This window comes from Bubalus bubalis, chromosome 15 (assembly GCF_019923935.1).
Source record: "Bubalus bubalis isolate 160015118507 breed Murrah chromosome 15, NDDB_SH_1, whole genome shotgun sequence".
In the NCBI taxonomy this organism is placed as follows: domain Eukaryota; kingdom Metazoa; phylum Chordata; class Mammalia; order Artiodactyla; family Bovidae; genus Bubalus; species Bubalus bubalis.
Window position 1 is genome coordinate 18,889,424 of NC_059171.1, and position 24,730 is coordinate 18,914,153.

The 24,730-nt window shown below is 41.6% G+C and overlaps 1 protein-coding gene and 1 non-coding gene across 3 annotated transcripts in view; both read right to left on the minus strand.

The window, feature by feature from the left end:
* YWHAZ (tyrosine 3-monooxygenase/tryptophan 5-monooxygenase activation protein zeta) overlaps positions 1–16,836 on the minus strand; it is a 34,807-nt gene extending 17,971 nt beyond the window's left edge. Inside the window, exons 1-2 of one of the 2 annotated variants that reach the window (XM_006046432.4) lie at positions 16,678–16,836; positions 13,399–13,703 (exon numbers count right to left, since the gene is read on the minus strand). In XM_006046432.4, the coding sequence (XP_006046494.1) occupies positions 13,399–13,692 (294 nt within the window). In that variant the 5' untranslated portion in view covers positions 13,693–13,703; positions 16,678–16,836. Of the gene's footprint in view, positions 1–13,398; positions 13,704–16,173; positions 16,298–16,677 lie in introns of those variants that run through there. The other variant, XM_025265093.3, reaches the window with a different exon arrangement.
* Positions 16,837–23,169: 6,333 nt separating this feature from the next.
* On the minus strand, positions 23,170–23,241 carry TRNAY-AUA. Its single transcript has one exon. It is a non-coding gene; the product is annotated as a tRNA-Tyr (tRNA).
* Between the last annotated feature and the right edge of the window lie 1,489 nt (positions 23,242–24,730).

Below are 24,730 nucleotides of genomic sequence, written 5' to 3' on the forward strand. Positions count from 1 at the left end.
GGTAACCCACTCCAGTATTCTTGCCTGGAGAATTCCATGGACAGAGGAGCCTGGTGGGCCACAGTCCATGGGGTCACAAAGAGTTCGACATGATTGAGGGACTATCAAAAGCATCTGCCTACAATTCGGGAGACCCAGGTTCAATCCCTGGGTTGGGAAGATCTCCTGGAGAAGGAAATGGCAACCCACTCCAGTATTCTTGCCTGGAGAATCCCACGGACAGGGGAGCCCGGCAGGCTATAGTCCATGGGATCCCCAAGAGTCGGACACAACTGAGCAATTTCACTTTCACTTTTCATTGATTAAAAAAATCATATTTATGGGGCCCATCTATCTTAAAAAAATTTTAATTGGTACTTTTATACTATAGGATATTTTCAGAAGTCTCACTGCTGTTTAAATTTGAAAATATAATGTCCTAAAAATAATGGTTTGGTAACAACAACAGCATGTGTATACTAATATGATACACCAAGGAAGGCACAGTGTCATTCCCAGGAATTTTTCCCCAAAATGCACAGTCTGAATTTACTCATGAGAAAATCACCAGATGAATCCAAACCGAGGATTAGTTTACCAAAAAAAGAAACCGGCCAGAACTCTTGAAAAAAGTGGCAAATATGTAAAAAGGCAAAGACTGGAAAACTGATCCAGATTAAAGAAGAGTAAGGAGACAAGACAAACTGTGATCTTGGACTGAATTCCAGACCAGAATTAGGCAATTATGGTGGTACACTCTGTAAGTGCTATGGGTTACCTAAGTTTATTTTATCCATTATTTTATTAATTTATTGATTTTGACCATTAAGAGAACCAGGTAAAGGATATATGGGAACATTTGAAATTATTTCAAAATAAAAAGTCAAAATTGTAACAGGCTAGAAGAGACCATTTAATTACTGTATGGTAGAAGAGGGTACTTTCCCTTTTGGTTATTTAATATTACAATTATTATATAAAAGTTTTAAAGAGGAAATCTTTCTACTAGGATTCTTTTTCTGGAAGATTATCATTGAGTTCTGCTCTCCAACCTTATACCGTTTTCATGCTCATCTGGGTTTTTCAAATTTCCTTATTGGGCTGGTAAAACTTGTGTTTAGGAAATAATACAAAAACTAGTGATGTATTTGTAAATAAAAATATGAGGGGTGGAGACGAGGTTCCCACTTCGTTTCAGACTATATTCCACCTAATTGGTCACACTTTAATTTCCATTAATGTAAATATACATTAAAAAAAAAAATCACCAAATAGTAAATAGTCCCAGAATATCAAAGCAAAATAATCAACTTCTAAGAGACATTTATGAACTACAATTTGAAAACAGCTGGGGAAGCATCTCCTTTGACTTGACCTCACTACATATGTGTACACTGAAAAGACCAAGCCTCCACAACCCATTCCTCTCTTTTAGATTGTACTATCACAGCCCTCTTCATGAACACAACAAAGAAAAAGAGATCAGGATATAGATATTACACGTTTATACCAATCAAGCATAAAAAATGTCGATGGTTAAAAGGTGCCAAGAACTTGAAGCACAAGGCGTTCAAGTGTGATTCCTGTTATTTTCAAGTATAAAACTCTAAAAATGCAGTCTAAAACTAAAGCCATCACGTTTAATGAAAATGTTATTCTTCCCAGTTTGCAAGATGGGATTTAACCTTCACTAAAAACACACTTCTAACTTCTCTAATTATCCAACTCATCAAACAATTCAAATACATGAAATTCCAATGAAACAAAAAGTGGTCACTCTTTGCAAATTAAATGCAACTGGATCTCTCCTAGATTAACAAACACCCATTCAAGTCAAGCAACTAGACATCTTGTTGTGCTTCAGCATCTTGATCTATGAAAATGAAAAAACCAGGTAGGGCAGATGCTCCTTTAAGCCTAAAATCCATTGATTCAATAAAATTCACCTCCCAATTTATTATTCAATTTAAAAACTCAGAAGCCCCACAAATGTCATTTTAAATATCCTCAATATGAAATTTATTTCAACAGCACAATGTAGAAGATCAAAATTCTGGTATTGCACAATTCCCTTGTGCACAGAGAATTTCCCCAAACTTTCACTTTGGGGAAAGAGAGTGAAAAGAAAGTGGCTATTTTCATTGAGATAAAAGGCCCATCAATTTGGAAATTATTCTCTTACTCCCTCTTGTGGCTGGATTGCTTTCTTTTCAATTACAACTTCATCAGTTGCTTCCAAAAGTGCTCCACCAAAACTGCTAGAGAATTAGGTGGTGTCAAGAACTGATTTGGGGCTCCCCTGGTAGTTCAGCTGGTAAAGAATGGGCCTGCAATGCAGAATACCCAGGTTTGATCTCTGGGTCAGGAAGATTCCCCTGGAGAAGGGAATGGCTACCCACTCCAGTAATCTTGCCTGGAGAATTCCATGGATAGACCATGGAGTTGCAAAGAGTCAGATATGTTGAAGCAACTAACACAGACACACACGCACGCACGCACACATGAACTGATTACGCTGGTATCTGTACACTTTTTGACTTTCTGTGCAATGTTGGCACAAAGTACGATTTTAGGTGTTCTATGAATGATAAGGTCACACTGCTATAAATGGGCAGAGTTGCTAACTTCAAGGATGGAATCATACAGGACTCTGACCAGTCACTTAACTGAATGCATTTTCCATTAGTAAGAACTGGTAAATCTGCACCATATAAGTTTTAGCATATCAACAAGAAATTGATAATGCCAGATTCAAAATGTACCTCCTAAAAATTAAGATGGTGAAACACACCAAAAAGAACTTACTGAGTATTGATTGGTAACTGCTAAAACGGACACTAGGGGGTTTTCCTTCTCCCTTTCCCCAGAGCCCTTTTCAGAGCTGGCATTAATGTTGACCTGGGCTGAAGTTTCTCACCAATCAAAGCTCCATTTCCCAGTATTTCCATCACAAAGGATGTTGTTTTAAAAAAAACTCATTTTTTATAGTGTTTTTAAAACTTGCACATGCACGTTGTATATTATGTACAGCTCCCTAGTGGGACCAGATTTTATCAGCCACTTTTAAAATAGAAGGCTGAAGACCAGTTCTTCTGAATTTGACCAACACAGCCCTTTCCCTTCTGGGTTGCTGAGATTTTTTATGAACAGAGGCTTTTTTCCCGGTTAGTATTATTTTTTAATTTTACTTTTTACTTTTGTTGGTTTCTGCCGTAGGGCAACGTCAATCAGCCATAACCATACATATATCCCCTCCCTAGTGGGCCTCCCTCCCCTCCCCCATCCCACCCCCTAGGTCATCCAAGTGCAGGCTGGGCTCCCTGTGTTAATACAGCAACATCCCACTATCGGATACTGTTGAGTAGATACTTTTTCTATTTATGTTTTTCTTTAGAGCACACAGCTTATAAAATAGCAGGTAATCAATAAATATTAAACTTATTAACATTCTCTTAAATTTAATATCCAATAAACAAAGCCTCAATGCAGTGATAACAAAGAAGCACAAAAGTGCTATCAAAGAAGGTAAGCAGTATTATTTGCTATTTAATATCAACACAGAGATGTATTAACTCTACATAAAATACCCTACAGGCAGATGCTATTATCATTTCCATTTTGATTATGTGGAAACAAGAGTCACAGATATGAAACACTTGCCCAAAGTCATAAAAAATGAATTAAAGAAAATTCAAACCACCAAGGTCTACATAGACTGTGCTAGGTTATGTCACCCTTTTAAAGTGAAGCAGCAGTTTACATTTTTAGAAATGTTACACAAGATTATTCTTCAAGTCTTATCCCTATGATCCAATTAAGTCTGATAATGCTGTCTCATCAGGTGGAAACTATCAAAGAGGAAACTGAAAGGAAAGGTCATTACAAGAGCATGATTCTTCTGATGTCATAAACATCTACTCTAAACACAACAGAAAAATACTCATCAAATTACTGACTTGAGAACTTGCCTGTTCTAAGTAAACTACAACTTACCTACATAAATCAATGTCCTCAACTGTCCATTTCCCAGAATAACATTTTGAAGGTAATGTGTTTTGAGTAGGATTTTTACCTAGTGCCCCCGGGTTGAATGTGGCTCAAGTATTCCTTTGAAATTCTGGGCAACGGTTTTTAATGTGTGTTTTAAGAAGCAAAAATAATTATGATCTGACAATTCACAAGTCTTGAATCAACAAGAGAAGCAGGTCTATCTCAGAAACACATTTATATTTAATCACCTGGATGAGAAACATTCAACTCACCACTGGGTTCCTTGGTAATACTGTTAATTTGAAAGAACTCCTAGATCCCCCAACTTGTTTGCAAAACAGAAGTTAACTTCCACTAAAACATTTCTAACTTCTCTAATGTTGTCCAACTCATTAAGCCAATTCAAGTCAGTCAAATCCCTGTACTACAAAAATTGGGCATTCCTGGGACTCCTGGTTTTAAAAGAATGAACACGCATATAAGTCGACCCATTGGACAAAGTCTTAGCTTGACTTAAGTCTTAACTCTATAAATTAACATTTGGACTATCTTTATGTTCTTTCCTTGTCATCTGTTATAACCGTATTTTTATTTGGAGGAGAACCGAAGAAAGCTCACAAATTCTGTTGCAAGAAACTAAGAAAAAGATTATATGGTGAACTCTTTTACTAATCTATTCCAATAAAAACAAACGTGAACGTGTCATCAACAGAACCACACTGCTAACATGTCAGCTATATTCATCCATGCTCTGCGGTCCCCAAGACCCATACTATAGCAAACGAATGTCAACAGAATAAAATCAGTGAAATCTGCCAAGATATAAAACTATTTTATAGCACACTACTACTTATATGTTAACAGAAAATGCAAAACTGTCATTAATGACAAACTGCAATTGTATAGCAATTTTTACAGATACAAGTTTTTCGTTATTACAGGGAAATGCTCACTAGAGAATAAAATGGAGAATGATCTGTTGCAAAGAAACGTACTTAGTACAATGGTAACTGATAAGAAGGTGGTGGCTAAGCATGCCATTTTTCCCAAGCCAAATTCAAACTTGTGCCATCTAAATATTAAGCATATCATATTCCTGCAGTGTGTTTTACAAATTAAATACAAATGTCAACGGTCCTGCTTTTAAGGGGAATAAAGGAAGAGAGCCAATCCTAAACTCAAAAACAACTTAGACATCAAGATTAAAGAAAGTTATTTGGTGCAAAAGTAGTTGCAGCTTTGCATTGTTGGAACTTTGGTATTGGAATACATTATATTCATGCGCATTTCTTGCTTTATGGTTTTTTTTTTTTTGCTAATGACATTACTTTCTATTTTAGACTGCAGAAATGTTAGACAAAAAGCAAATTACAGCGATTTTTAAATTCAAGTTCAAAATGGGTGGTAAAGGAGCAGAGACAACTCACAACAATGCATTTGGCCCAGAAATTGCTAACAAAGGTACAATGCACTGGCGGTTCAAGCAATTTTACACAGGAGGTGAGAGCCTTGAAGATGAGGAGGGTAATGGCCAGCCATTGAAGCTGATCCCCTTACAACTGCACAGGAAGTTGCTAAAGAACTCAACATACACCATCCTACAGTCGTTTGAGATTTGAAGCAAACTGGAAAGGTGAAAGAGCTCAGTAAGTGGGTGCCTCATGAGCTGACCGAAAATCAAAAAATTGTCGTTTTGAAGTGTTGTCTTCTCTTATTCTAAATGAATCATTTTTCGATCTGATTGTGATGTGCAACAAAAAGTAGATTTTATGACAACCAATGACAACTAGATCAGTGGCTAGACTGAGAAAAAGCTCCAAAGCACCTCCCAAAGACAAATTTGCACCAAGAAAGGTTATGGTCATTGTTTGGTGGTCTGCTGCTGGTGTGATACACTACAGCTCTCTGAATCCCAGCAAAACCATTATATCTGAGAAGTCTGCTCAGGAAATCAGTGAGATGCATCAAAAACTGCCACGCCTGCAGCCGGCACTGATCAATAGAATGGGCCCAATTCTTCTCCACGGTAACACCCGACCGACCCAATGTCGCACAACCAACACTTTAAAGGTTGAATAAATTGGGCTATGACTACGTTTTGCCTCGTCCACCATATTCACCTGAACTCTCACCATCTATCATTTCTTCAAAGCATCTTGACAACTTTTTGCAGGAAAAACATTTCCACAACCAGCAGGAGGCAGAAAAAGCTTTCCAAGAGTTCATCGAATCATGAAGCAGATTTTTAAGCTATAGGAATAAACAAAAACTTTCCTCTGTTGGCAGAAATGTGTTGACTGTAATGGTTCCTGTTTTGCTAAATAAAGATGTGTTTGAACCTAGTTATAGTTATTTAAAATTCACTGTCTGAAACCACAATTACTTTTGTACCAATCAGAGTAAAGAAACCCTCAGGCCATAAAGATGGAAATTGGCAATGGCTTGTATCAGGGACAAGAAGACCAAACAAGAGCCAAAGGCACAGAAGGAATTCTTTTTGTTTTATAAAAAGATAAGAGAAAGAGCTATCTGTATGCAGCACAGAACTGGGAAAAGAACAGTAAAGATAACAAGTTCAAGTGAATGACCACCACTAGCAATATAAAGTTTGTAACTTAGCTTCTGTCCATTAAAATTAGGTCAAGTTTATTCTTACAACATCACTTTCTTGCCAATATGCATATGAGTGGGAGAGTAAAGGATAGAATTACTAGTAAAATGGGAGTGGCAAATAATCCTGGGTACTACCCACAGGAAATGTATCATACAAATGAGCATCAACACGAATGTAAAGAGTTGAGAACCAACTCTTTACAATGATGCAGCCAACACAGCAATTAACCTACAATTAGAAAAAGAACTCAAAGTTGAGTCCAAGATGTCATTGTTAAAAGTCTAGAAAATGTGCTAAAAATTAAGAGGTTAGAAAGAATAGGTAGTTTCAAAAGGAAGAGGAGCCCCCGACTGCAGCACACTGACTCTGACAGCAGAGGTTCCGTGCTCAAGAATCCATCTTCCAACGCAGGGCGAGGTGGTTTGATACCTGATCAGGGAACTAAGAGCCCACGTGTCAACACACAACTAAGCTCCACACTCTAAAGCCCACACACCACTGCTGGAGAGGAGCCCACGTGCCCCGACGACATATCCTGCACACTGCAACAAAGATCCTACATGACACAACTAAGACCTGAGGCAACCCAGTAAATACATACCAAAAAAGAGAAGGAAAAAAAACCTCCCTAAAGAGCAGTGTTTATACTCAATGCAAAACCGCAACAGAGAGATGGAAATCAGGATGAAATCACAATAGGGATTATCTCAGGAATTAAAATTCTAAGGCCTATTAGCATTTCAGTGGACTACATTAAGTTTTTCTGAGCTTAGCTGACATCAGAACACCCATAATTTTGACTTTCTCTTGCAATGCAGGAGATACTGGTTCAATCCTTGGGTTGGGAAGATCCTCTTGAGGAGGAAATGGCAAACCACTCCAGTATTCTTGCCTGAGAAATCCAACAAAGGAGCCTGGCGGGCTGTACAGTCCATGGGTCGCAAAACAGTTGGACACAACTGAGAGACCAGTCAACAGCAAATTGTATTTATGGGGGGCTGGGGGAAACCCTATGTCTTTCAAAAGTTAAAGCCCCACTTCCAAAAAACCCAAAGTTAATACTTAAATGATTATAAGCTATGATGGAGGGCACTGAAAATCTGCTTCTGATGTTAGTAGGGGAAACTTAGCTCTAATTCTCTTTATAAAAGCACAACTATTTTTGCATGCCTTGGTATCATTTCCTTTGGGTAAAGTTTTTGAAAGGCCATTAAGTCCCACATTCACTGATTTATAACATAATTGACCCCTTCATGCTTTAACCAGCACCCTCTCTCTCTTCCTAATCTCATCTCTTGCAAAATTACTGCAAAGGCTTTTGAATAAAGCAACTGTTTCCACCTAATGCACTGACAGAATGAACCATCACTTAATTTGCTGGATTAACCAAACCTCACTTAACAGACTGGCTTTATGCCAGGCCTTTTTCATTCCTAGGCAAACACCAATAATGCCCATGTCGTTTTATCTTTGGGCTAAATATTCACATACATTTTTCAGCTACTCTCTGAAACCCCCTTTAGTTTCTATCAGCAGTTATACCATTATTGAGCCCTGTATTTGTTCCCCAAGCTACGCCATTATACTTGGATATAATTACTTAAAATGCTATGCTATTTTTGTTATCAAATTTAAGTATGAAAAGAAGCATTTCTAATGCAATTACAATGAATGTTTTGAAATGACTATTTTTAAAGGAGACACACACATGTATCACTTGGGTTATCCAAACAATTGAAAGATTAGAAAAATTCTGATTATTTTCTTTTAGCTTCTAAGTTCTTACTCTACTATGTAAACTCAAATTACATTTTATAAAGGTTGTGTCTCTTTTAGGGGTGGCTAGTAAGTTATTTTCAAACTGTAGGTCTATGCACATTCAAAGAAAAGGTCTTAGCTCCACACTAGAAATGAGCAAATGAACACACACATTTGTTTTAACTGAAAATGTTTAGAACAAGTAGGAACACATTTGACCTACTTTTCAATTAACCAACTAACTAGGATCTTCTACTGTATCACTACTGAGAGATGTTACCGTAAGATTTTTTTACTCATAAAGCTGGGCATTTAATTTTTGGCCACACCCTGCAAAACATGTGGGATCTTAGTTCCCCAACAAGGGCGTTGAACCTTCACCCCCTGCATTTGAAGTGCGGAGTCTTAACCATTGGACCACCAGAGAAGTCCCCAAATTGGGTGTTTTTAGAAGAAAAACTGAAAAGCAAAATTACTCTTGGTAAACTATAAAGATACTCTAGGGTATCTTATTTCCCGACCTCTAATTCAAATGCCTCTGCTGGGGAGAATACAATTTCTTCCTCTTTCTTGGGCAGATCAGAAGAGTCGAAGAGTTCTTAAGTGTACATGTTCCTCCTCTACCTTTAAGATTTTTCTTAGGTTTTTTCTTTTTGAATTTCCATTTTCAATTCTGTAATCTATTCCTTAGTTCACTTTTAACTATCTTCACAGCTCATCTAATCACTAAACTTCTCCAAGTCATCTGCATCTCTTTCTAGAACAGGCAGGAAAGACTTCATTATTATATTAAGTATTGCTAGGCTGAAAAAGGATAGGTAACCTGTTGCTCTTGACCAAGCTGTTATTCTTCCCCTTCCCACCAAATAGTAAACACCTGTCTTTCCATTGTTTCTTTCCTTTACATTTCATACACCTCAGACTTTCCAAATATACAAACTACCTCATCAGGTACAACAGTTAACCGTTACCAAGAAAACTCTTAAAAAGACTGCTGAATTTTATTACCAAAAGACCGTCCCATGTCCTTCTTCCTGGAAGGGATTGCTGCTATCTCCTATGTCATGTAAGGTCTTTGTACTTTGAAACATACCAAAAGCAGTTATTTGACAAAAACATGTAAATATACAGTCAAGAAAATGAATATAACACTGCACAATTCTTTTGAGAAGCCCTTATTCCAATAAATGAATTGTCTAGTGATTTTCAACTTAAAACACTTATACAGCAGTTTTTAAAGCCCAAGGCACTTCCCAGCTTGCTCCTGCTTAATGGCAGTTCTATGGAGATAAAAACCAGTGCCCAGCAACAACACCTTAAAAATGTAGAGAAGCATAATAAAATGGAACTCAGTCAAGTTAACTGAATCACACAACAAATAGTTGCCAACTGTTATAAATGACAGACTCATGATTTTACTAATTCATGTCCTAATAAGGAAGCCATTCTTTAACTTATTCCAGTGGCTTTCAATTCTTAAAATGAAACCTTTGAAAACTTGCTGGCCAGTATGGGCCTCTGTCCTTGAAAGATACAGAATTTTTAAGGTTTCTTGGATCTTTTAAATTTCATTCTTAGATTCCCAAGTTAAAGAGACCTCTATTAACTTATAGGCAGGTTTGTACTACTCTCACTGCTTTAATGCAGGAGACCCGGGTTCGATCCCTGGGTCGGGAAGATCCCCTGGATAAGGAAATGGCAACCCACTCCAGTACTCTTGCCTGGAGAATCCTATGGAGGGAGGAGCCTGGTAGGCTACAGTCCATGGGGTCGCAAAGAGTCGGACACGACTGAGCGACTTCACTTTCACTGCTTTAAAGAGAAGCCCCAAACTGAGATAAATGGGGCACTAAGAGCTCTCTCTACCTGATTTTCTCCACAGCAGTCCTATGGGGTAGGTATTATTCCCATTTAACTGAGCTCAGTTTTCTCTGATGACTAATATCTTCAGGTCACCCAGCCATTTAAAGGTAACACTGGTTACGACTCAAAACCTGCTCTTTTTAGGCCGTTATATTATTGAGTTTGAATTAGGTACAACCTAGTATGCATATGCTTATTTCATTTTACATTTCATCATCTTCAAAATAAAACGACCTAATTTTTGGCTTCTTGTGACTTTAGGCAGAAGAGGTATCAACCCCTTCCCCCACTGACACAGAACATTTAGTCTAAGATCTGCTAGAAAAGGCTGACTGCATTAGTTCACATACTATAATTTCCAATTTAACAACACAAGGAAGAGAACCATAATTTCGCATAAAGAGAAGTTCATGTTGTGAAGAATAAGGCCGGTGACCATGTTCTTCAGTAATGCTCTAAAACTTCTGTACAAAGTAACATGGTCCCTGCTCTTTCACTGCTTAGTAAATAGTATAAATTAAACAAACACTTGATAAGTACATGTAACTAGAATGCCAATAACCTAATAAGAGTAAAGAGCTCTTTAGAGAAACTTTGAACCATGGAGATTAGTTCCTACTAATAGGAAGACAAAGAATATTTTCTTAGGCAGTATAGAACAATGAAGTCTGGTTCATCAATGATGCTATCAGCCAATAATATCAATTCTGAAAAGCAACTGTCTGCTTATTTTTCTCAAATTAAAAGTCAAAGAAAAAAACTAGAGCAATAAAAATTACAACTGGTTACATTTTTATTATATAAGATATTGAGATATAATTAGGCACACGTTCACTAATTATCAAGCAAATCAGGTCAAATCATTTTTTCTCTAGGAGAAGTAACAGTTCTGCTAGATTTTATTCTTCCATTTTACTTAAAAGGAGAAAAGGAATTTTATGCAAGATGTTTCCCGAGTCAACAGGACCTGTTTGAAGAAAGATGATAGGGAAAAGAAGCCTGCCTGTAAAGAATCACAGTATCTGTAAATACCCAAGTTTCCCCAAGTTGAAAGAGAAAAGGCCTTGGAAAATTAGCCGTACTGCTGACCTAGTTCCACCTCTTTTTCAAAAGAACCCAAAAGCTCATTTACTTAACAAATAATTTGAGTATCTACTATATATTAGGAGGGATGAGCCATGCATAGATCACTAATGGAGCTTCACTTCTGAGAAGACTAAGGCTGGAAGAAAAGCTTTAGAATTCTCTGAGCCTTTTATATAGTAAAGCAATTAAACTTTCATTTATCTATACTTTCAAAGTGGAAATTTCATTTGTACTTTCGAACTGGAAATTTCATTTAGACTTGGTGCGAAGCCAGGGTGCTATTCTGAAGGAGAACAACATAGTGATCAGCAACCAGTATCAAACTCCCTTAATAATCATTTCAACAGGAAAAGCTATTCAGAGATTAATCCAGATATTCTCACCCACCGATCCAATGCAGTATTTTTTTCTTTGATAAGGAAAGTAACGCTAAAGCTGCTACAGTCTTTTCCTAGGAAGAGTCTCACAATGACGGGAGCTTTTATACTTTTTGTGTGGAAAACATGCAAATACCTACCTGGAATTGCAAATAAGCTGTTAGTATAGGATGAATGTTACCACATCCCCTTTTATTCCTAAAACTGACTTTTGTCTTAAGGAAAATAATAAAACTCTTAATTATTTAATCTATCAGGTATAATAACTGGGGGAAAAACATTAGAGTGAACAAAATTTAATAACACACTTAGGTTCTTACCAGTAAACAGAGCAAGGAAGGTGGGGAAAAGTCCAATAGTATTTTTTTTATTATAGGGAAACATGGTATTTTCAAATTTTAAATATTCTTATTACATTAGCAAAGCATAAGATAAGCATTTGTCATTGAGTCTCGATAAAAGCATAGAACTCCCTTCTCATTTTAGAAATGAATGATAGCTATAAATGTAAAGATTTCAAGTAAGCAATCAAAAACTACCCACAAAATAGATACCACACGAGAAGACTGTAGCCCACATTAAGATAGAAAACGTTATTCTTCTTTAAAAAGACAGTCTAAAGTAAATTATCATTTGAGAAAAATACTCATAATTTAGGAACTGTATTCCATCAGCGTTAGACTACTGTAAAGGAATCTTAATACCATTACAATTTTAACAAAAACTCCAAACCCCCATCAGAAATAATTCTATATTGCTTGTTATAGTACTTCTTCCATGAACAATATTCAAATAGTAAGAAGTGCAGCTGCATTTTCAGAGGAAATGGGATTCAGCCTCTATATACCAGAGCCCTGTCAAACAGAGACCCATGTGTATGTAAGAGTATCCATCTGCAATGTAAGAGTAATCATTTAGTTAAACCCACTTTAAATATTAACTCCCAGTTCATTAAAAAATGAAAGTGTTAGTGTACACAAGTTGTTATATGCTAAACGGTTGCACCGTCCAACTTATTCTTATATTTCAACTTTTCTGGCACAGAAAGTCGCCATTTGTAAGAAAATTTTAAAATTAACCAAAATGTAATGTTCAAGTCTTTTAAGCTATTTAGAGAAGCAGTGCTTCAATGGAGTAGACACTGAATTCTTAAAATGCTTCTTGACTGAACCTGGAAAATCAAGCTTTGAGTTTTTCATAATCTTTTAATGTGGTTGTCAACGTTCAAAGTTGACTTCCAACACTTAAATGCAGAAAGGCAAAAACAACAGTCAAGCCAGTTTTCTACATGGCTGACTGATTATATTAACATTTCAGTGGCTAACCAGGGAAGGCTACTACGTCTACAATGTCTACTACATCTTACATGAAGCAAGATAGGTAAAATTTCTGCATCTATATACTTTTAAGAAAATCAGTTCTAGAATTACTACAAATATTCTAACCACAACTGAAATGATAATTAGACTACTTTACCTTTTCAATTAGAACAAAATATACTACCAATCTCTCTGAGCTGACTGATAATCACCACAGAATTCATTTAATACAAATCTAACCACAATTGTTCTAACATTTTAGTAATGACACTCTGAAAGACTTGGAAATCTACAACACCCCACTTTTAAAAGGAAAAGAGAAACCAAAGAAAGAAAAAGTTGAGAGTAATGGAACTGATAATCATTACAGAAACCCTGCATTACAGTGATACTAGACTGAATGGTTTCTCACCAGTACATCATTGCAGATATCTCTTAGCTCGGTCTCTATTTTCTCTCTGTATTCTCGAGCCATCTGCTGTTTTTTCTCAGCACCTTCCGTCTTTTGCTCAATACTGGAGACGACCCTCCAAGATGACCTACGGGCTCCTACAACATTTTTATAAGCAACTGAGAGAAGATTCCTCTCCTCATTGGATAATTCAGCTCCTTGCTCAGTTACAGACTTCATGCAGGCTGCCATGTCATCATATCGCTCAGCCTGCTCGGCCAGTTTGGCCTTCTGTACCAGCTCGTTTTTATCCATGACTGGATGTTCTGCAGGGGAAAAAAAGTAGCATTTAGATATTTTTTCCAGTAAAACAGACTAAAAATCATAGCCTTAGTAAACATGTTAACACTTCAAACTTAATTACCAATGGAAGATTCTCTACATGTGGAATTCAATGAAACTTCACAAAAGGATGCTCAGAGGGGGGAAAAAAAAAGTGGCATACTCAGCATGCATAGTGTACATTTAAAGCAATTAAAATCGGTTTAGCGAAACTAAAATTACATTATCTCATCTTTGTCCACACGATGCTTAATTTCACATAAAGTTGAAGCACACTTGATGAAAAAGGCTGCCTTAAAAACCAATCCTTATGTTAGTTGGTCAAATCTCAACTCTAGTTTCAAATATCACTGGGTAATCAAAAATTAAGCAGCTTTTCTTTAGTGAAAACACCACCTATGAATATTACTACCATACTTTCAGAATCACGACTCCTGTCAGTTTAATGTAATTCATGTCCTATTACTGTTAGTATCTGCTCTTGTCAAGTGTTTAAATTTTAGCTGATAACACTCCCACCCCAAGTCCACTGATCTTTGCAACAGCTGATCAGCATGCCAATTTCCTGGGAGAAATGGCCGTATTGCTTATTTTAATACTGTGACTGTAAAACCACCATCAAGGATCAATAACTAACCCTAAGGCTTCATTCATCTGTACCTTGTTATGTGCACATGGGCTTAAAAAAAAAATCCCTGAGTCCCGGAACTTCACTTCTTACTATATGTGAGCACTAAAATGTAGATAGTAAATGCTTCCCAGTGTGATCAGTGTTTCTGATGTCATTGTTCAGTTTAAATGCAGACTTACTGCGCCTTGTTTCTAGTAGTCAAAAATTAATTGCATACATTATCACTCAAGCTGCCCTTATCAAGACTTCCTAATTCTTTCTCATTTTAAAGCTCTGGACTTTTCAATCTTCCCCTTATGCTGTTCCTTAAGACATCCTTTTGAAAGATCCTAAAGCAGCACAGAAAGATACTACCCCCTACAGTGGTCCCAAAGGGTACATGACTTACGATGAACAGAGGAGTCACTGTCACTCACTATGGGAACTGACTCCCTTTCTTTACCTTCCCAGGGAAATCCCACAAAACATTTCTTTGTAAAAAACCAAATCGGAACCAATCCTTTGTATTTAAACAAGTAACTAGCTAGCTTGAATAGGAAGTATACTGTTTTCAATGTCAAACCCAAAATCTATTATCGCATAACCTACCCCTTTCTTGCAATTACCAATTCTCCCCCCTAGAAATTAAAAAATGCTCTCCGACTAATGCTACTTCTAAAGAAAATTATCTACAACCAGTACAAAGGTTCCTCTCCCAAACCCCTCGGTAACGAGGGGAAGTGGACTAGTTTTCTCTAAGAATAAGCAGCGCTTCCAGGACTCGCCGCACCCATTTAACCCTTCACCGGCGGAAGACTTCGAGGTGGGTGAAACGACAACGGACCGTCTGTGACTTTAAAGGGCAAATCCTACCGTCGGCGCCAGCCGCAACCCCCCTCCTTGGCTCCGCCCAGGCTGGTGCCTCCGCGCGAGTCCCCGCGTCTCCCTCTTTGTCATGGCGGATCTGTGTCAAGGAGCCCAACCTACTGCCTACTGTTAATTCCCCCACCGGGGCCCGGGCTGGGGGGATGCGAGGAGGAGACGCGCGCCCCCGCCCGCGCTGGGAATGGGGAGCCGCCCGCCCGCCTTGGGGGCACGGACGCCGGGGCCGCCCGCCCGCCCGCAGAAGCGGAACCACGAGCGGCCGGCCGCGGACACACCCCACTGTCCCGTCGGCGTCCGTCCGCCACCGGCCGCCGCGGGTGCTCCTTTAGCCTCCGGGGGCCCGACAGCTGCAGCCGGTGGGGGAGGGGGCGAGCCACACCCAGGCGAGCCCGGCCGCCGCCGGCTGTTACGCGCGGGTTCACCCGCCCCGCCGAGCGGGGTCCCGGTCGACACGCGCGCAGGGACCCTCAGGTCTACCAGGCCCCCCCACCCCCGGCAGGGCGAGCGAGCCCCGTGGTCCCCCGTCTTCCCCACCCTCATCGCTATCTCCTACCTGGGCTCCGAACACCGCCCCCCCCCCCCCACCTCCTCCACGCGGAGACAGAAAGCCAGCCCCATCCCCCCCAGCCCGCCGGGAATATTCAAGTTCTCCCCGCCCCCCCCCCCCGCCCACCCCCGCGGAACCCGGGAAATTCGGCTCGAGGTCTTGGGCGGGCCCCACCCCAGGGCCGGCTCGACCGAAGCACGGCCTCGCCCCGCTCTACCTGGCGGGCGCTTCCGGGCCGCCTTGGCTCGCAGCCCCGTGGCCAGGGCCGACCCTCCCGCCGCCGCGCCGCCGCCGCCCGGGTGGGGGAGGAGGGCTGGGTGCCTCCGCAGCGCGGGGCGCGGAGGCTGCGCCGCCGAGAGGGCGGGAGAGGCGGGGGGAGGGGATGGGGGGCGGCGGGGAGGGGGCGGCTCACCTGCGCCACTGCAATGCCCGCGGCCGCCGAGTCATTCTCTCTCGGACGGAAGCGGGCAGCGGGGCGGCGCGGAGGAGGGGGCTGCGGGGGGGTGGGGCGGGCGCGAAAAAGAACGGATCGCGGCCGGCGCTGCCTCGGTCACCCTCGGGAGGCCGGCGACCGGGCGGGTCCCTGGAGGAAACCTGGCGTGCGGGCGCTCTTCCCAACCCCCCCCAACCCCCGGGGACCGGATCAGACCGGGCGCCCCTCCGGGCCGAGGCGTCGATCCGGAAGCAAGTAGCCGGAGGCGGCCGCGAGCCGCCCGCCAGAACCCAGCGGAAGAGAAGCCGCCGCCCGTCTCCGCCTGAGGAGACTCCGCCTCAGCCCAGCGCCGCTCCCAACCGCGGCGCGAGCGGGACTTGAGGGGATGCGGAGCAGGGACTGCTCCCGCGCTTTCGGATGCTTGGCCTAGGACAGGAAGAAGCGGCGCGAGGTGGCGGCGGCGGTGGCGGCCGAGTCCCTTACCTGTGTCCGGAGTAGGTGGAGGCGGACGGACGGGGCTCAGCAGTCTCTGGGCGGCAGCGGCGAGGCTGAGACTCTGTCCCTGGATCTCGCTGCTCACAGGCTACAGCCGCTCCGCAGACACGGGGTTTCCTCCAATCACCAGCCCCGGCAGCAGGGGCACCACACGCACGATGACGTCAAACGCTGCTATGGCAACCGTTGATTGGTGCCCACAGCTCTGGGGGCCCAGAGCAACCGCCGCTCCCCAGCGCGCGGCCGTCCTGCCCGCCCGCGCTAGAGGGCGAGCGGAGGAGCGCGCGCGTCCCCTCCGCTCCCAACTCTCCTCCCCAGCCCTCTCGGCTTCCAACTTCTATACTCCTGTCCTGAGGGTGCCCGAACAGAAAGCTCTTTTTTTCTTCTTCTGGTCACCAGTATCCCCACCGTTTCCCTCGCCTTCCCCACGGATCCCCCGCAACCCTTCTCCGGCTTCCTCCCCCAAAACCAGCTGGGAGGCAATTTTCCCCCACCCCCACTTAGGGTTCGTGCGACCCTTCTGCGCCTGCGCCAGTTAGTCCCTCAAGAAGGGGCGCCCGTTCGGCAACATCCGGGACCTTTCACACTCCCCCCACCCCCTCCCATCCGCCTGGCCCGCCCCGCCCTCCGTGCTCTGCGGCGGCAACTGCCCCCCGGGGCCATCCGGGGGGCTAGATTACGAGAGCGGCTCCACGGCGCTGGCATTATGATCTGGACTTGGGGGTGGGGGGCACGGTCAAAGGGTCGGGGAGGGGCGATGTGGCGCGCTAGCCCCCCAGCTTCCCCCGACACACACGCCGGGCGGGGCGATCGGGGCGCGCGGCCCCTCCCTATCTCCTTTCCGCTGCCGCCCCTTTACCTGCAGCCTCAGGGACTGCGCCTGGAGGCCTTTTAAGGCTCGGGATAGAGGGAGGCGTCCGGTCCCAGTACGTGGGCTGAGCCACCAGTTGGTTTTGCCAATCGGGGCTGGGACATCAGTGCGCAGTGACAGCTGCGAGGGGACAATGGGTGGGCACCAAGTGGGAGTGAGGTGTGGCGGGCGGAGCTGGCGGGAGGTGAGGCCTGGGAAGAGGCCTTCAGCCTCTGAGAGGGAAAGACGGCGTCCTTAGGTGGAGGCTTTGAGGGGGCCCTGGAGGCTGTAACATGACAGGAGGCAAAGAGGTTTGAGTGTATTCCCTCGTTTTTTGTAGGTTGAATTTTTCCTGTCCAAAATAAAGCTTTCACTTAGAGACCCCATGCTTCCGTGGTTTAAAACGTGATGATTACCTGTTTTCTCCTGAGAGCGGGACGTGCTGTTCCCAGGGCCCGGGTTGACCCAGCGGGCGGTGGGCCGCGGGCGGGGCGAAGAACAGGGGCCGGGAGCCAGGAAGAGAGGGAAGAGAAGGGCGGAAATTGCAGGTGCCGCGTTAACGTGCCAACCTAAAACGGTAGGGCCTCCACCCAGTCAACTTCAGGAAGTTCAAAGACATGCATTCACTGTGTGAAATGTCTTTGATCCGTCTTCCTTTAGGTAAGTGTTAGAAAAGATTAGTGCCTGGATGACCTACCAAACCAATTGCAAAAGTCATTGAGAGTTTCTAGAACTCAGAACTCTTCCTGCTACCCATGTGTGAGCTCCATCTTGGCCTCGTTGACTTTTCCAACATCACTTTATTGAGCACCAACTGTGGCGGTTTGGTCGCTGAGTCGTGTCCGACTCTTGTGACCCATGGACTGTAGCCTGCCAGGCTCCTCTGTCCAGGGGATTCTCCAGGCAAGAATACTGGAGTGGGTTGCCATTTCCTGCTCCAGGGGATCTTCCCGACCCGGGAATCGAACCGGGTCTCCTGCATTACAGGCAGATTCTTTACCAACTGACCTACAAGGGAAGCCCCTGAGCACATACTAGGAGCCTGCTTTAGGCACAGCTGACAAAAGAGCCTTCCAGGAGTTCAGCCTCAAGTTCCCCAGAGAATTTCTCAGTAACTGTCACGTAAAATGTTTCCTCACTCTTTGAGCGCCTGGTGCTTCGGAGCGCCTTGTCTGTTCTGACGGGTACAGTGTGCCACAAGACTGTTCTACAAATGACGTTTGGCCTGAATGTCCAACTGGCGGTTAGATAGTAAAATATAAACGAGAAAGAGGGTTTTCTACTGATCAGTTCAATTTCAGTGGTTTTAATTTTCCCGTCGGAACAGATTAATAGTAGAATGGATGAACAAATTGATCAGAGTTTTGTTTCTGGGATATTAAAGTCACCTTTCTTTGACTCCCAAGCAAATTCTTTTAGAGAGTGACTCACTTAAAATGACTAATATTTCAAAAGCTTTCTTTAAAAGAAACTCTTGCCTCTAGTTTTATACCAGATTTCAGCACCAGAAAGAAGATACTAAGTTTAAAAAATCTTTCCTAAAGGGAAGTTAATGGGAGTTCCCTGGTGGCCTAATGGCTGGGATTCCAGGCTTTCACTGCCATGACCTGGGTTCTATCCGTGAGATGAAACAGATTTCTCATAAGCCGTGCCCCATCAAAAACGTGAGGTTGTTTAGTATCTCAAATATATATACAGATATATATGCCCTTTGTTTTAGAGGAAGTTTAGGGATTTTGCTGCATTAAATAAGTTGTGGATTTACCTTAGGAAACAGCTAAATTAGATGTTTGCCTCCTGCTTTAAATAGCAAGGCTTTTTTGGTGAAAGGACAGGAACTATTAGGTTTTACAAGCTCAAATCAACGTGTTCATGGAATAAAGTGTAATGAGTTTGCAGGGAAGCAAGAATAGGGAATGTCATGGAAGCCCCAAATGACAAATACTTTGAGGAATAGGAATAACATATGCCAAGGATAATTGAAAACAAAGAAATAGAACCTATGAACTTGAACTCTAGGACATTCACTAGAAACTTTCACTAGTAGTCTGACTTGTTTTATTTTCTTCACTGCTCAACCCTGTTGTCTCAGTCAAGTTGCTTAACCTTCTGTGTCTTGATATTACTGTCAATAAAGTACTGGTAATAAAAACACAACTCATTAAATGATATTGAAGATTAAATGAAGATATATATAGATATAGATATAGATATATATCTATATATGGCTTCTCAGGTGGCACAAGTGGTAAAGAACGTGCCTGCCAGTGCAGAAGACCTGCCAGTGCAGGTTCAATCCCTGGGTCAGGAAGATCCCCTGAAGGAGGGCATGGTAACCCACTCCATTATTCTTGCCTGGAGAATCCCTTGGACAGAGGAGCCTGGCGGGCTACAGTCTATAGGGTCACAAAGAGTTGGACACGACTGAGGTGACTTAGCACGCATGCATGTGACTGAGCACTAATAGGACATATCCAAAGCCATGTTCTCCACTTGTGGCTTTGGTCTGCAAAAACCTCCTTGTTTTAACCTCTGTTCGATCTGTTAATGGACATCTATTTGCCAGCTGAAATAGGACTCCAAGGCTTTAGGGGAGGGGCACCATAGATAAAAGCAGTCTGAGTCCCTGACGGCCTTTAAAAGTCAGCCTTGATCAGGACTTTATCGAAGGATACCTTTTCTTTTTTAAGCCAGTGAAATTTAGGTTTTATCTGTTATAACAGCTCGTGTTGTAATGTCTGTAGATATCATTGGCAAATCCAAAGCATGGTAAGGGTTTATTTTATTTTTTTTTTTTAAGAGGAAATGTGAAAGAAAAAAGGCACAGGGAGGGAAAACAAGTGAGAGTAAGGGCCTCTGCTCTTATGATAAGAGGTATTTTATGTATTCTCAACTAATCTATTGACTCCTAGAATGACTTTAGGAAAGTTATATTTTCTCAATTCTTAGTCACTCTAATAGTCTCACTACTTTTTAATTTACTATTCACTTGATGCCATCCTTATTCTTTTGTATACTGTTTTAACCTTGTTTTTCTTAAAAAAAAAAAAAAAAAAAAAAAAACACACACAAAACTTGTTTTTCAGTCCGTACCTTTTAACTCTATCCTGACATCCCAGTCTCTAAACGGTGTTCTGTGATACTTTGATCGCAGACTGGATTTTTTGCATGCTGATTAAAAAAATTAAAACGTAAACCAATAAGAACCCCAAGTCAACTGTGAGCTCTCATTTCGTACCTTCACCAGGCCCTTAACTAGAGCCCACTGGTCAGAGATGATGCTGCTTTGGAGGGATAGAAATGCATGAGTCATACTCCCTCCCTGAAGCAACACATGGTCAAGGGACAGACCCATACACCAAACGCAATTACAGAGAAGCACAGCGAAGTAAGGGCTCATGAAGGTAAGCAGATTGTGTTTTGAGAAATCTGAGCTGTGAGCACTGTCCGTGGAGAAGTGAGAAAGGTTCCCTGAAAAACAAAACCTCATATTCATCCTACAAATTACTTATTTGACCATCAGCAGAGTCAGTTTTGCTTTTCTGCCTCCAACGGCATTTTTAATTCCACAGTGAAATTTTAGTTGCCTTATATTTTTAATTTACTGATGATCAATAAAGACAATATCTCCCCCACCTTCCATTAAGTACAGAGAGACATTTTCTAAAGTCTTCTTTTCCCATAGTAAAGTCTTCTTTTCCCATCTTCAGTTGTATGCTGTCTTCAGATAGCTCTCTATTTCCTTGCACTATAGTTTTTTTTTCGATCTTGTGTTGAGGTGGTGATTGTTTTCCTATTACATATCAACAAGAGAAATTCCTTCCAGTCTTAGAGTTGGCCAACCGGCAGGTGAAATTTCCTCTGCTTCTCTTTGCCATCCTCTTGAAAAGATAGATAGATCTAAAGTTGTAGAAGAGTGCAGGAACACACTTACCTACCCAAATGCTGGAATCCAGCAGACATTTACATTTATCACTTGTGGAGCGACCGCCATGACAGGATCTTCCCCTGACCCATTGTCCAGTTGTCTGCAAGGAGGGGAATTTATGTTGTCAAGAATCAGAGGCTATCTGGGGTTCGTCTTTAATCAGCTGTGATAAATGGAAAAACTGCAGTCTTGAATACTGTGGGCTGTCAGGGTGCTTCCCCACAATGCTTTATCTGCAGCTCCTTATGCCAGGGGTCTATCCATCACATTCTGTAGCCAGCCACCCCTGCCTCCCTGGTTCTCTGTAATTCTCCTGTGCCTTCTCCTGGGATCTGGAGACTCTGATTGAATAACAATGTGAAGGCTTAACTTCTTCCTACCAATTTTGCTCTTCTTTCTTGAGGATAAAGTATTCATGATAAAGTTTCTTGATTTAGTTCCCTCTGTACTGTAGTTAGTGGAAATACCTCTTGCAAATGATTGATTCTTAATTTTCAAAAACTTTTTCACGAAACTTTAATGGGAAAATGGGAAAGATTGTAGCAAAGATTGTAACTTGGCACTATTTTGCTATCTTAACCTTTAAGTCTCCATTGCAGTCTCCAGTATTATAGGATTTATTTTAGATTCATAACAAAATTGAGAGGAAGGTACAGAGCTTCATATAGTTCTAGCACCCACTTATGCATAGCTTCCCCTATTTTTGACATCTCCCACAGAGTGGGATATTTGTTAAAATTAATAAAATTGAGTGGTATTTTCTTAAAATACATTTATAGTCATTATCACCCAAAATTCAATATTTACCTTTAGGTTCACTCTGAGTATTGTACATTCTACAGGTTTGGACAAATGTGTGATGACATATGGGCTTCTCCACTGGCTCAACAGTAAAGAATCTTCTTGCCAATGCAGGAGACCTGGGTGCGATCCCTGGGTTGGGAATATCCCCTGGAGAAGAAAATAGCAACCCACTCCAGTATTCTCACCTGGGAAATCCCAAGGACAGAGGAGACTGGCAGGCTACAATTCATGGGTCACAAAAGAGTCAGACATGACTTAGTAACTAAACAACAAAAGCAAATTATAACATATATCCATCATTATAGTGTCATACAAGGTAATTTCACTGTCCTAAAAATTCTCTTGTCCACCTATTCATCTCTCCCCCTAACCCTTGGTAACCACTGATCATTTTACTGACTCCATAATTTCCTCTTTTCCAGAATGCCATATAGTTGGAATCATAAAATAGCAGCTGTTCACATTGGCTTGTTTCACTTAATAATTTGCATTTAAGATTCCTCCATGATTTGTTGTTTTGTTGTTGTCTTTTTTTAAAGGACTGAGTAATATGCCATTGTCTGGATGTACCACAAAACTGTGATACACCCATTCACCTACCATAGGACATCTTGGTTGCATCCAAGTTTGGGCAATTATGAGTAATGCTGCTATAAACATCCACATGCAGGTTTTTGTGTGCACATTAGTTTTCAACTCCTTTGAGCAAACACCAAGGATGCCACTGCTGGATCATATGGTCAGAGTATGTTTAGCGTTATGAAAGTGAAAGTGAAGTCGCTCAGTCGTGTCTGACTCTTTGCGACCCCATGGACTGTAGCCTACCAGGCTCCTCCATCCATGGGATTTTCCAGGCAAGAATACTGGAGTGGGTTGCCATTTCCTTCTCCAGGAGATCTTCCCTCCCCAGGGATTGAACCCGGGTCTCCTGCTCTATAGGCAGATACTTTACCGTCTGAGCCACCAGGGAAGTCCTGGTGGGAAACCACAAAACTGTCTTTCACAGTGACTGTATCATTTTGCATTCTCACCAGCAGTGAATGATAGTTCCTATTGCTCTACATCCTTGTCAGCATTTGATGTTGTCAGTGTTCTGGATTTTGGCCATTTTAATAGGTGAGTAGTGTTATCTCATTGTTGTTTGAACTTGCATTTCACCAATGACAAATGATGTGGAGCATTTTTCATATGCTTATTTGCCATCTGTATAACTTCTTTGATGAGGTGACTGTTGAGGTCTTTGACCAACTTTTAATCCAGTTGTCTTCTCATTGTTGAGTTTTAAGAGTTGTTTGTATAATTTAGAAAGCAGTCTTTGTTAGTCTGTTGCAACTATTTTCTCCCAGTCTGTGGCTTGTCTTCCCATCCTCTTGATTAATTATATTTTTAATATATTTTTATATTTTGTAAGCAAAGGTAAAAACTTTAATTTGGTGTTAAGCATTAAAATAATTTTGGAAGGTACCATCGAGATTAGTAGTGCAGAAATGAAGGTACTGGTTTATGATGCTTACCAGAAATATTTTCTGAATTCAAAAATCATTTTGTATGAGAGATCCTCATACATACAAAGCAAAATGAAAAATGGTACAGGTACTGCCATGTCTGATTATCCTTTGGAGCTTTCCATCATTTGACAATCGTTTGAGGCAGGTGAAAGCAGCTGGGAATTCACAGTTTCCAAAGTGCATGATTTACAATTCAAAAGTAATCATGGAGTGAAGAGGTTAGAAGAAGAATTTGTCCCTTTCTGGACTGTATTTCAGCCCTGAGGACCCAAGAATAAGTGAAAGGAACATTTGGGATTCATTAAGGGTTGAAAATAGAATAATGCATATATATTAGAAGACTTAAAAATCCTCTCCCTCCCCCTCTCCTCCTGCCTGCCCCTGAACCTTTAGGCATCTGGAAAAGGAATCAAGGGCAATGTGAATTTCTGGCCATTTTCCCAGGACCTGATATAAAGTTTTTCAGGACCTAAGAGCAGAATTTCTGTATTGTAGTTTTCTTGGACTGGGGCAATCTCTCTCAACTTGAAATTATTTTTAGGAGTAGTTGACACACTTTCTTAACCATGAAATCCTAAAGAATCCCTGAAACATTTTAATATTTCAGCAATTTGACAGGAAATTTAAATCAAACCCACTCTATGGGACAGGAGATGGTTGTTTGGGTCAGTCAGATGTGTGTTTTTAACATGACTAACTTCTGTACAGTTAATGCCTCACTTATTTGTTAAACATTGATTTTTTAAAAAGGCTAATATAGTCAGAAGACTTCAGACTTGGTCAACTAAAAAATGAATAAACAACAACTATAAGAACATTTAAATTGGTAAGTGACCAGTAAAAGGAAAGGACACATGTGTTGAACTGTTTCTCTAAATCACCATTGGCCAAAAGATGTAGCTAAGCAATGTATAAGATGAGGTCACCTTCCTTTTGTGACTTTCCTATCAT